Source organism: Oncorhynchus keta, unplaced genomic scaffold (genome assembly GCF_023373465.1).
Source record: "Oncorhynchus keta strain PuntledgeMale-10-30-2019 unplaced genomic scaffold, Oket_V2 Un_contig_16909_pilon_pilon, whole genome shotgun sequence".
NCBI lineage: Eukaryota > Metazoa > Chordata > Actinopteri > Salmoniformes > Salmonidae > Oncorhynchus > Oncorhynchus keta.
Window position 1 is genome coordinate 65,081 of NW_026280185.1, and position 12,336 is coordinate 77,416.

At 45.0% G+C, this 12,336-nt stretch overlaps 1 protein-coding gene across 1 annotated transcript; it reads right to left on the reverse strand.

Moving 5' to 3' along the window:
- Positions 1-4,810: 4,810 nt before the first annotated feature.
- Positions 4,811-11,872, reverse strand: LOC118379846 (zinc finger protein 585A-like). The gene is made up of 3 exons (XM_052503199.1): positions 10,548-11,872; positions 9,002-10,018; positions 4,811-8,756 (listed from the first exon to the last, which is right to left on the reverse strand). Exons 2-3 carry the CDS (start codon positions 9,737-9,739, stop codon positions 6,081-6,083), a joined length of 3,414 nt encoding a protein of 1,137 aa, XP_052359159.1. The 5' UTR covers positions 9,740-10,018; positions 10,548-11,872; the 3' UTR covers positions 4,811-6,080.
- Positions 11,873-12,336: the final 464 nt, after the last annotated feature.

The window sequence follows — 12,336 nt, forward strand, 5'->3', positions numbered from 1 at the left end:
CAGGCTCTACTCTCCTAACCCACCAGGCTCTACTCTCCTAACCCACCAGGCTCTACTCTCCTAACCCACCAGGCTCTACTCTCCTAACCCACCAGGCTCTACTCTCCTAACCCACCAGGACCAGAATGTGGGCCAGGATCTCTGTTCTACTCTTAACCAGGGTCTAACCCAAAACCAGGCTCTAGGGGAATGTGGGCCATTTGGTTCTCCTGAACCCACAGGGTCAGGCTCTGGTCAAAACTAGTGCTCTATATAGGGGAATGTGGGCCATTTGGTTCAGCCTGATCTCTGTTCCACTACTCTTAACCAGGGTCTGCGCTCTGGTCAAAACCCTATATAGGGGAATGTGGGCCATTTGGGCCTGATCTCTGTTCCACTCCTAACCAGGGTCTATAGCGCTCTGGTCAAAACTAGTGCTCTATATAGGGGAACATTTGGTTCAGCCTGATCTCTGTTCCAACCTTAACCAGGGTCTATAGCTCTGGTCAAAACTAGTGCTCTATATAGGGGAACCCAGCCATCTCTGTTCCACTACTCTTAACCAGGGTCTATAGCGCTCTGGTCAAAACTAGTGCCTATATAGGGGAATGTGGGCCATTTGGTTCAGGCTCTGTTCCACTCTCTTAACCAGGGTCTATAGTGCTCTGGTCAAAACAGTGCTCTATATAGGGGAAGGTTCAGCCTGATCTCTGTTCCACTACTCTTAACCAGGGTCTAGCGCTCTGGTCAAAACTAATCTCTGTTCCACTACTCTTAACCAGGGTCTATAGCGCTCTGGTCAAAACTAGTGCTCTATATAGGGGAATGTGGGCTAGGCCTGATCTCTGTTCCACTACTCACCAGGTCTAACCCACCAGGCTCTACTCTCAAAACTAACCTATATAGGGAATGTGGGCCAGGCTGATCTCTGTTCCACTACTCTAACCAGGGTCTAAGCGCTCTGGTCAAAACTAGTGCTCTATATAGGGAATGTGGGCCATTTGGTTCAGCCTGATCTCTGTTCCACTACTCTTAACCAGGGTCCAGCGCTCTGGTCAAAACAGGCTCTATATAGGGGAATGTGGGCCATTTGGTTCAGCCTGATCTCTGTTCCACTACTCTTAACCAGGGTCTATAGCGCTCTGGTCAAAACTAGTGCTCTATAGGGAATGTGGGCCATTTGGTTCAGCCTGAACCCTTAACCAGGGGCTCTCAAAACTAGTGCTCCTAAGGGGAACATTTGGTTCAGGCTCCACTACTCTTAACCAGGGTCTATAGCGCTCTGGTCAAAACCCTATATAGGGAATGGGGCCATTTGGTTCAGCTCTGTTCCACTACTCTTAACCAGGGTCTATACTCTGGTCAAAACAGTGCTCTATAGGGGAATGTGGGCCATTTGGTTCAGCCTGATCTCTGTTCCACTACTCTTAACCAGGGTCTATAGGCTCTGGTCAAAACTAGTGCTCTATATAGGGGAATGTGGGCCATTTGGTTCAGCCTGATCTCTGTTCCACCCTTAACCAGGGTCTATAGCGCTCTGGCTCTATATAGGGGAATGTGGGCCATTTGGTTCAGCCTCTCTGTTCCAACCCACTATAGGCTCTCAAAACTAGTGCTCCTAGGGGAATGTGGGCATTTGGTTCTGATCTCTGTTCCACTAACCCAGGGTCAGCCTGATGCTCTGAATTGGGCCATTTGGTTCAGCCTGATCTCTGTTCCAACTTAACCAGGGTCTATAGCGCTCTGGTCAAAACTCAGTGCTCTAGGGTCTATAGGGGAATGTGGGCCATTTGGTTCAGCCTGATCTCTGTTCCACTACTCTTAACCAGGGTCTATAGCGCTCTGGTCAAAACTAGTGCTCTATATAGGGGAATGTGGGCCATTTGGTTCAGCCTGATCTCTGTTCCACTACTCTTAACCAGGGTCTATAGCGCTCTGGTCAAAACTAGTGCTCTATATAGGGGAATGTGGGCCATTTGGTTCAGCCTGATCTCTGTTCCACTACTCTTAACCAGGGTCTATAGCGCTCTGGTCAAAACTAGTGCTCTATATAGGGGAATGTGGGCCATTTGGTTCAGCCTGATCTCTGTTCCACTACTCTTAACCAGGGTCTATAGCGCTCTGGTCAAAACTAGTGCTCTATATAGGGGAATGTGGGCCATTTGGTTCAGCCTGATCTCTGTTCCACTACTCTTAACCAGGGTCTATAGCGCTCTGGTCAAAACTAGTGCTCTATATAGGGGAATGTGGGCCATTTGGTTCAGCCTGATCTCTGTTCCACTACTCTTAACCAGGGTCTATAGCGCTCTGGTCAAAACTAGTGCTCTATATAGGGGAATGTGGGCCATTTGGTTCAGCCTGATCTCTGTTCCACTACTCTTAACCAGGGTCTATAGCGCTCTGGTCAAAACTAGTGCTCTAGGGTCTATAGCGCTCTGGGGCTCTATATAGGGGAATGTGGGCCATTTGGTTCACAGCCTGATCTCTGTTCCACTACTCTTAACCAGGGTCTATAGCGCTCTGGTCAAAACTAGTGCTCTATATAGGGGAATTGGGGCCATTTGGTTCACAGCCTGGGTCTGTGTTGCATGAGGATCAACGTTATAGAATATTCATCTAGAAATACACTATCTAGATTTGATGCGCTGCTTTGTTCTATAGAAGAGGGAATCGTGTCTTTTCTACGTTGTATCATCCTGAACACCAGGCCAGGCTCGTTGTTCCACGACCTCCTAGTTACTGTCACCGAGTCTGAAATCTTTCCCCTCACTGTGTCTGTTACCGGTGCCAAACCGGTTTAGTTTTAACCGTAAAAAATGTTGCCTCCGTGTCCCGTTCATCGTGAACCATCATTAAGTGTCTCTTAACCCCCCCCCCCAATGCCACTTGACTGATTCTAGTGTAACACTGTCCTGGTGCTGTAGTGGGATTTTAAATGTAGTTTAATTAACTTCCTTTTTTAAAATATGTATAAAGTTAAAGCCCCTCCCCTCTAGTTTTATAGATCCTGCTGGAACCGTCTCTAATGGTCTCCTAAATGGCTCCCTGTGCAGTGTACTAGGGAATAGGGCCCTGTGTACTAGGGAATAGGGCCCTGGGTAGTGCAGTGTACTAGGGAATAGGGCCCTGGGTAGTGCAGTGTACTAGGGAATAGGGCCCTGGGTAGTGCAGTGTACTAGGGAATAGGGCCCTGGGTAGTGCAGTGTACTAGGGAGTAGGAAGCCATTTTGTGAAACAACAAGAGGTGTTTTTTTTTTGGCGTGGTTGGTCTTTTCCCTACAACAGACAGTCTAGTGGCATTATTACTTTTGTATGGACGACTTTTTTTGTTGTGGCGTTTAAATGTCTTTATTTTTGCGGTCTTTACTTTCCCCTCGTCGTAACGTCCTCCCCTTGCAACTGTGTCAAATATTGTATCAATGCAAAACGTGTCAACGTTAAGAAGACGCTGTTTTTGTATGAAAAATGTCGAAACAAATATTTCCTTATGAACAGGAACAATTAAAGAACGTTTTCTTAGTAATCCAGTGTTTTTCCTTTTTCATCCATTTAGTAGGTTTCTATATCCACGGCAACGTTACAGTACTAAATAGACCCGACGGCTGAGATGTAACGTTGCCATGGATACAGAACAGTACTAAATAGACCCGACGGCTGAGATGTAACGTTGCCATGGATACAGAACAGTACTAAATAGACCCGACGGCTGAGATGTAACGTTGCCATGGATACAGAACAGTACTAAATAGACCCGACGGCTGAGATGTAACGTTGCCATGGATACAGAACAGTACTAAATAGATCCGACGGCTGAGATGTAACGTTGCCGTGGATAAAGAACAGTACTAAATAGATCCGACGGCTGAGATGTAACCTTGCCGTGGATAAAGAACATCTCAGCTGTTGGTGTAGGATCTATTTAGTACTGTTCTATATCCACGGCAACGTCACGTCTCAGCTTGTCGGTGTAGGCGTTTTCTTATTGTTCAGTTTTTGTGTATTTTTTTTCCAACACAAACATGTATAGACAGATCCACATCACCTACGTGTTGACAATTATAATCCAACCTTAAGGTATCATGTGTTTTTATTAGAAATTAGCTTCAATTTCTAGAAGTGGAAGATGTTGTTTTTCTAAATGTCTTGTCAGTTTGCCTGTGCAGTGCCAATCCTGGTCATGGATGTGATGGCGCAGACCTGATCACAATTTAAATATTTCTTGCATCGCTGCCAATGAAGGCGCCCAACTGCCTGGCACTTCAGGTTAGAACTCCAGGAGCAATTATATCTGGACAGTGTTAGTCTGAATGACATGTATATAATTATACAACTGCCTGGAACTTCAGGCTAGAACGCCAGGAGCAATTATATCTGGACAGTGTTAGTCTGAATGACATGTATATAATTATCTAACTGCACCTCCAATCAAATGTATTTATATAGCCCTTCATACATCAGCTGATATCTCAGTGCTGTACAGAAACCCAGCCTAAAATCCCAAACAGCAAGCAATGCAGGTGTAGAAGCACGGTGGCTAGGAAAAACTCCCTAGAAAGGCCGAAACCTAGAGAGGAGCCAGGCTATGAGGGGTGGCCAGTTAATAATATGAATTTTAAATGTATAATTATTTTATTAATAATAATAACAAATAATAATAATCACAGGCAGAACGGTTGAAACTGGAGCAGCAGCACGGCCAGGTGGACTGTGGACAGCAAGGAGTCATCATGCCAGGTCGTCCTGATGTCCATATTGATCATCTCTGGCTCTGCTGTAAAACTCCACTGACCAGAAAGTCAAATAACTGAAGACAAAAACTACAACCTCAGAATTCAGTTCAAACACGTTTACTGTCACGGTTTCCATGATGTTTTTCCATAAGACTCAAAAACAGCCTTTCGAAACACAACATTCCTCAATATCATCTGCCAAAGTGTGTACACTTAGGCCTAGATTCAATGAGATCATCAACCGACGTGGCGGATGTTTTGGTGGCGTCTGAGGGGGAACTGTTGGAGCTGTCGACTATACATAGAAAGAATACACTCGGATTTCAAAATCATTCAACGGGCTGTAGATTACATCACATTTCAGTGTTCCGTTGCCATGTCTATTTCAGTGTTCTGTTGCCATGTCTATTTCAGTGGTTCCAACGTCTAAACAAGGGCTGCATGGGATTTCTGTGACTGTGCAAAACCGATTGCAATGTCCGCTTTAGTTATGTTTTAGGTATAATGCCAGGAGCCGCTTATGGATTTGACAGCTCTTACGCAGTTCTACCTCTGACACCACTAAAGTGGATCTGATCGAAACTGAGCCCTAAAAATGTAAAACAAAAACATGATTTGCTATACACAACTGTGAAACATGTCAGTATCCTTTAAGTTCATTGAGTCTCTTAGGTATGTGTGTGGTGGAGGGGCGCTTGTTTCTAAAGAGTTGTGGAAATGTTATCTTCAAGGACAAAGAATATAATCAATGAATCCATTTTAAAATCCAATGGTTGTAAATGGTAGCTGTGTAAAATGCTATGGGCAGCTTTCTGTTGCCATGTCTATGAATTTGAGGTTGTTTTCCCCCCCATTCCCATCCCTCAGCTTGTTTATACCGAAGATGGAGTGTTGATCTCATCATCTTGGTGTTTTCAACCAAATGATCTTCTCATGCTCTTTAAAAAATATATATATATTATGTTATATAATTGAGAAAAGTCTCAATACAACACGCAACGAAACAAAATTGCTTTAAAGCAGAATTCGCATACTGAAGGTTGACATAGTGTGAAGAAGGGGAAAAGCCTGAAGAACTGCTGGCCAAAACAAGACAATACAATCCTATCTGCCCTGTTTAAACGAGGTCCTGGGCTCATCTGACTGGGGGTCAATACTGAGGCCCTGTCTGAGTCTTTATAAAGAGATTGAGTCTCTCCTGTCTTGGTCGGAGTCTTTATAAAGAGGTCTGAGTCTCTCCTGTCTTGGTCTGAGTCTTTATAAAGAGGTCCAGTCTTGGTCTGAGTCTTTATAAAGAGGTCCAGTCTTGGTCTGAGTCTTTATAAAGAGGTCCAGTCTTGGTCTGAGCCTCTCCAGTCTTGGTCTGAGTCTTTATAAAGAGGTCCAGTCTTGGTCTTGGTCAGAGTCTGAGTCAGTATTAGAGTGTTGCGGGTCTTGACTCCATCGCTGCAGTATACCGGACCAATAGGGGGCGCTGTCTCTCCTGTGTGTCTTCTGGTGTTTCGTTAGAGCTCTTTTCTCTGAGAAACACTTGCCACAGTCAGGGCATTGGTACAGCTTTGCTCGAGGGCTCCCGTCTTGACTCAATCCCTGTTTTTTACCAGGCAAAGAGAAAGCAGAGTTGTGTTCCCCTGACCCGTGTGTGTTGCTGTGTGTGTTGCGCTGGTGTTTCTTCATGGCTTTCTTTTCAGTGAAACGCTTCCCGCAGTCGGGGCACTGGTACGGTTTCTCTCCGGTGTGCGTTAGTATGTGTGTTTTCAGCGTATTTGACTGAGAGAAACTCTTGTCGCAGTAAGTGCAGTGGTACGGTTTCTCACCTGAGTGTATTAGGCGGTGCCGTATTAAAGATGCACCATGCGAAAACTTCATGTCGCAGACGGAGCATTGGAAAGGTTTATCTCCCGTGTGCACAGTCTGGTGACGTTTCATGTATGACTTCTCAGTGAAGCATTTGTCGCAATGGGAGCATTGGTAAGGCTTCTCTCCTGTGTGCTTTCGCTCGTGGATTACCAATCTATGCTTTGAATTGAATTCCTGGCCGCAAGTAAGGCACAGGAACGGATTCTTCTCTCTTACTTCCTTGTTCGTTTTTTGATGCTTGGTTCTCTGATGATTTGACAAGGCCTGGACCACCCTGAAGGTCTTCCCGCAGTCGGGACAGAGGTGCTGTTTCTCCTCGTGGGTCACCACATGTTTCTTCAGCGCTCCAGATTCCATGAAACCTTTTCCACAGACAGAGCAGACGTGCGGCTTCGCTACTTGCTCTCCGTGCTGCGTTTTCTGATGTCTTCTCAAAGCTGAGTGGAAGCCGAAGCTCTTGCCGCAGTCGGCGCAGAGGTGAGGTTTCTCTCCAGTGTGGGTCCGCAGGTGAGTCTCTAACCCTGCCTTAGAAGCCAGCCTCTTCCCACATTGAGGGCATGGCTCAGAGACCTGTGTCTTGCCTACCTTCTCTCCTTTATGTCTTCTAACATGTGTTCTAAGATTTGAAGAGTCATTAAATTGCTTCCCGCAAAGGGGGCAAATGAAGGGTTTCTCCCCAGTGTGCATACGAAGGTGCCTTTGATAACTACTTGAGTGAGAGAAGCGTTTGTGGCATTGGGAGCAGCGAAATGGTTTCTCCCCGGTATGCGTTCTCTGGTGGCTTGTCAGCCTTTCCTTTGTTGGGAAATGGCGCTTGCATTCAGGGCATTGGAATTGGTCTCTGTTTAAACGATGCAATTTGGAATGATTCGTTAAGGTAAATAAGGATGCAAAAGTCTTTCCACAATCAGAACAGAGGTGAGGTTTCTCTTCCGAATGGATGGCTTGATGTTTTATTAAGTATCCAGAATCTCTAAAGCCTTTCCCACAGACAGAGCACATGTGGGGCTTCGCACTACCTGCTGCGTGAAGTGCCTGATGTCTTTTCAGAGACGACTGAAAAGAGAAACTCTTCCCACAGTCAGCACAGAGGTGAGGTTTCTCTCCAGTGTGGGTTCTTTGATGGGACCTCAAGGCTCCTGGTTGATTAAAGACTTTCCCACAGACTGAACATTCGTGCCGTTTCACTCCTCCGTGCTCTGAATGACTAAGTTTCTGATGTTTGGTCAAGGAGGGACGGAAAGCAAAGCTCTTCCCGCAGTCGGGGCAGATGTGAGATTTCTCTACAGTGTGGTTCTTCAGGTGAATCTTTAGTCTTGTCTTGGTTGACAACTTCTTCCCACAGTGAGAACATGGATGAAGGACTGGCTTCTTTACGGTCTCCTGTTCTGAAGAACCAACATTGTTTTCGGAAGGTTTCTCTTTGGAATATTCTCCGGAGTGAGTTCTTTTCATGTGTTTCTTCAAGTTTCCTGGATCATTAAAAGGCTTGCCACAACGAGGGCAAATGTATGGTTTCTCCCCAGTATGAGTTCTCAGATGCCTCTTAAGACTAGACAATTCCTTGAATCCCTTCCCGCAGTCAGAGCACTGGTGAGGTTTCTCTCCTGTGTGGGTTACCAGGTGTTCCTCCAAAGCCTTCTTTGTGGGAAACTTCTCCCCACAGTGAGGACACGGTTCACGGTAGAGCCTCTCCACACCCAACTTCTCTCCTGGGTGAGCTCTCCTGATGTGTTTCTTCAAGTTTCCTGGATCATTGAAACCTTTCTTACAACGAGGGCAAACGTACGGTTTCTCTCCAGTGTGAGTTAGCAGATGTCTCCTAAGACTGGAATGTGTACTGAATGTCTTTCCGCATTCAGAGCATGTGGTTTCAGAAACATGACATTTCTCTCCAGTGTGAGTTTTCAGATGCCTGGTAAGGCTGGAAAATGTACTGAATACTTTTCCACATTCAGCGCATATATTCTTCTGTTTCTCTCCAGTGTAAGTTAGCAGATGTCGCTCCAGAATGTCTTTTGTGGCAAAACTCTTCCCACACTGAGCACAGGAGTGGGTTTTCTTGGAGGTTTTCTGCCCCGGTGTTTTCCTGCAGTCCATCAGCTGCACAGACACCCTCTTCAGACCCCAAATTAAGGAGGTACTGGGAGAGGCACGACACAGGGTCTTCGGTGGGCGACGCTTGTCCTAGAAATCAGAAAAAAAAGAGACTTAATTAATCAGGATGGGAAACCCTCTCCTGCCTGTCAATGAACTTTGAAGTCTTTCAATTCCTCGATTACTCAACCTCATCCTTCTCAATAAAGGAGAAAGTCTAAGAGGAAAAACATCCAATATTCTCCCAAAGCCTTGCGTAAGTTGTTGAGGAATGAATGAAAGCATTGAGAAACAAACTAAATACTCACTTTCTGACTGGGAAAATAAATATTCACCTTCTGCTCTGGTGTATGCTTCTCTGGAGATAACTCCACCTCCAGCCCATCCCTGACCTCCCTGTCCAATTCTTCATCGCAGTCTGCAGCATCACAATCACCGGACTGGCTGGGACTCGTGGACTCTGCCTCCAGCCCATTGCTAGGCAACCAATCCGTGTCCCCTGCGTCACAGTCTGCAGCGTCATTATCATCATCCGATTGGCTGGGACTCATGGGTTCCACCTCCAACCTGTTGCTAGGTAACCCAGCCCCTCCCTCTCCGTTCCATTCTTCATCGCAATCTACAGGATCATCATCTTCATCGGCTTTGCTGGGACTCATGGGTTCCACCTCCAACCTGTTGCTAGGTAACCCAGCCCCTCCCTCTCCATTCCATTCTTCATCCGATTGGCTGGGACTCACGGGTTCCACCTCCAACCTGTTGCTAGGTAACCCAGCCCCTCCCTCATCGGCTTTGCTGGGACTCACGGGTGCACCACTACCCTCCTCCTGTATCCTCCTGATGTCCTCTATCAGTTGAACTAACCAAGACGTTCCCTGCTCCACCGATTTCATTGAATCCGTATTGTCCCACATTTCCTCCATGATTTTACGCCGCAGCGAGCGGTGATCCAATCCTTTAACTTGGGATGCATCTTGGCCATAACGTTCACAAAGGGAGCGTAAATTGTCCTCGGTTAAATTCCATAAACTCTTTTCGATTTCATCCATCAACGTTCCCTTCTTTTGACTCATATTGTCTGTCGAGTTAGAATGTTTCTTGGTAAAAAAAAAAAAACAAACAGCAATAATAAATAAACCTGGGTAATTGAATGGAGCCGTCACAAGTTTGATGTGTCTCTCCTCCCGCTGGGCACAGACCGTCAATTCAAGGTCTATTCCGTGTTGGTTCAAAGTAATTGAATTAAAATGTGAAAACAACGCCGATTCAAATCAGTGTGTGCCAAGAGGGCTGTGTTTATTCACAAGTCTTCTAGAACTGGAGTCTCAGAACACCAGATCTTGTATGGTCACCTGTGTACAAAGGAGGATATGGAGTGAAACAACTGTTTGTACCATTCAATATCTTCATGTATATTTCGATTCTATTTTTGTCGAGTGTCAAATATGTACCTTTTTTTATAATGAATTTGTATCTTTAGTTAATAGAACAATATCAGTGACACATTTATTTACCGATTTAATGACATTCCAATGTTCCCATGAGGGATTTTATTTTGAAGGATTCAAACCGGAAGCATTATTCCGCTAGCTAACAGGCTAAGAAAAGAGGAACATCAAGTACAACAGTAACTAATTGATTATGCACAGCTACAATCGATCTGCATGTAGCTACCAGTCAGCAGAAAACAATACTTGTATTATTATATCGACTCAATTTGAGCACAGATTCAAATTAGTTCGCAGGAGCAATTGGCTAGCTAGCTACCAAGCTAAACGGAGCAGGTAGCTAGCCAAGCTAACGGTTATGCAAACCTATCAACTAATTACAACGTTTAGACGACTTTTATGACTGTTGGTAGATACCTAAATCTTAACTTACCAGCTCGATTGAAGAAAAAATATTTCCCTGTATTTAGCAGTGTACTATTAGCTAGCTAGCTTTTCAAACGCGACCTGTTCACGTTCGAGGAGAAAAGAAACAAAGGGGCGGGGACAACAGAAGGTACGGAGGCTGAGAAAGGACATGACAGGAGAGCAGTGGTTCTCAACCAGGGGTACTAGGACCACTCCTACGTTGTCTTGGCTGTGTGCTCAGGGTCGTTGTCCGGTTGGAAGGTGAACCTTCGCCCCAGTCTGAGCTCCTGAGTGCTCTGGAGCAGGTTTTCATCAAGGATCTCTCTGTACTTTGCCTCGATCCTGACTAGTCTACCAGTCCCTGCCGCTGAAAAACTTGCCCACAGCATGATGCTGCCACCCCTCACCGTAGGGATGGTGCCAGGTTTCCTCCAGACGGAACGCTTGGCATTTAGGCCAAAGAGTACATTCTTGGTTTGATCAGACAAGAGAATCTCGTTTCTCACACTCTGTCTTTAGGTGCCTTTTGTCTGTCATGTGCCTTTTACTGAGGACCGGCTTCTGTCTGGCCACTCCACCTTAAAGGCCTGATTTAGCAGAGTGCTGCAGAGATGGTTGTCCTTCTGGAAGTTTCTCCCATCTTCCACAGAGGAACTCTGGAGCTCTGTCAGAGTGACCATCGGGTTCTTGGTCACCTCCCTGACCAACTCCCATCTCCCCTAATTGCTCAGTTTGGCTGGACGGCCAGCTTTAGGAAGAGTTTCGGTGGTTCCAAACTTTATTTATTTTTAATGATGGAGGCCACTGTGTTCTTGGGGACCTTCAGTGCTGCAGACATTTTTTGGTTCCCTTCCCCAATCCACCTTGTGACCACAGGTGGACTCCAATCAAGTTGTAGATACATCTGAAGGATGAGCAATGGAAACAGGATGCACCCGAGCTCAATTTAGAGTCTCATAGCAAAGGGTCTGAATACGTATGTAAATACTGTATTTCTGTTTTTGCTTTGTCAATATGGAGTATTGTGTGTAGATTGATAAGGAAAACTAATTTAATCAATTTTATAATAAGGCTGTAAATGTAACAAAATGTGGAGAAAATCAAGGGGTCTGAATACTTTCCGAATGCATTGTATATGCTTATAATTGCAGTAATATTACATGTACTGAATGATGTTGTGAAACATATTGAAGATAACAGAGAGACTGTAAATATTTGGATTTGAAAGGATTTTTGTACTTGCACAGACAAACATATCCCGTAACAATATTTCTCCGTTGTCCCATTATCACAAGTTTTGACTTAATTGCATTCCTTTAATGGGTAACTCAACCACCTGGTAGAACATATTTTTACTATTATGTGGTTTTACAATTTTAATTTAATCATCCTTAAATGACATTACAATTTCCCTTTTTTTATATATACACAATTAGTACAAAAACATTTGTGGTAAATGAGGTTTGGTTTTGCTCACATTCACTTCCTGGTTTTCAACCACCTTTGAATGGGGTGTTTTAAAAAATGTGAGTCTGATAAATAGCATTGTTTGTTTGAGATGATAAAATATGCCAAACAAAATGCATATGTTTCATTTCATAAAAAATGTGCTGTTCAAATGATCTCAACTGCAGGTTTGAGCTGCCTGTTAAAGGGTCCCTAGCAACAATGAACGCGGCCTCAGGATACGCTTTTTCCAGTTTGCAAATAGTCCAGTGTCGTTCGTAGAGAGTCGTTGCGGCGTCGGGGAGGGGATACACACGGCAGTGACGATGACCAAATAAAACCATTTTCATGAAGTCGGTATGTGATGG

Bases quoted from the DNA above. Each gene is read 5' to 3' on its own strand.
- LOC118379846 (XM_052503199.1), bottom strand. From the start codon at position 9,739: ATGAGTCAAAAGAAGGGAACGTTGATGGATGAAATCGAAAAGAGTTTA. The intron at 8,757-9,001 runs GTGAATATTTAT...TCTGATTTCTAG, and splicing joins AGCATACACCAGAGCAGAAG to GACAAGCGTCGCCCACCGAA.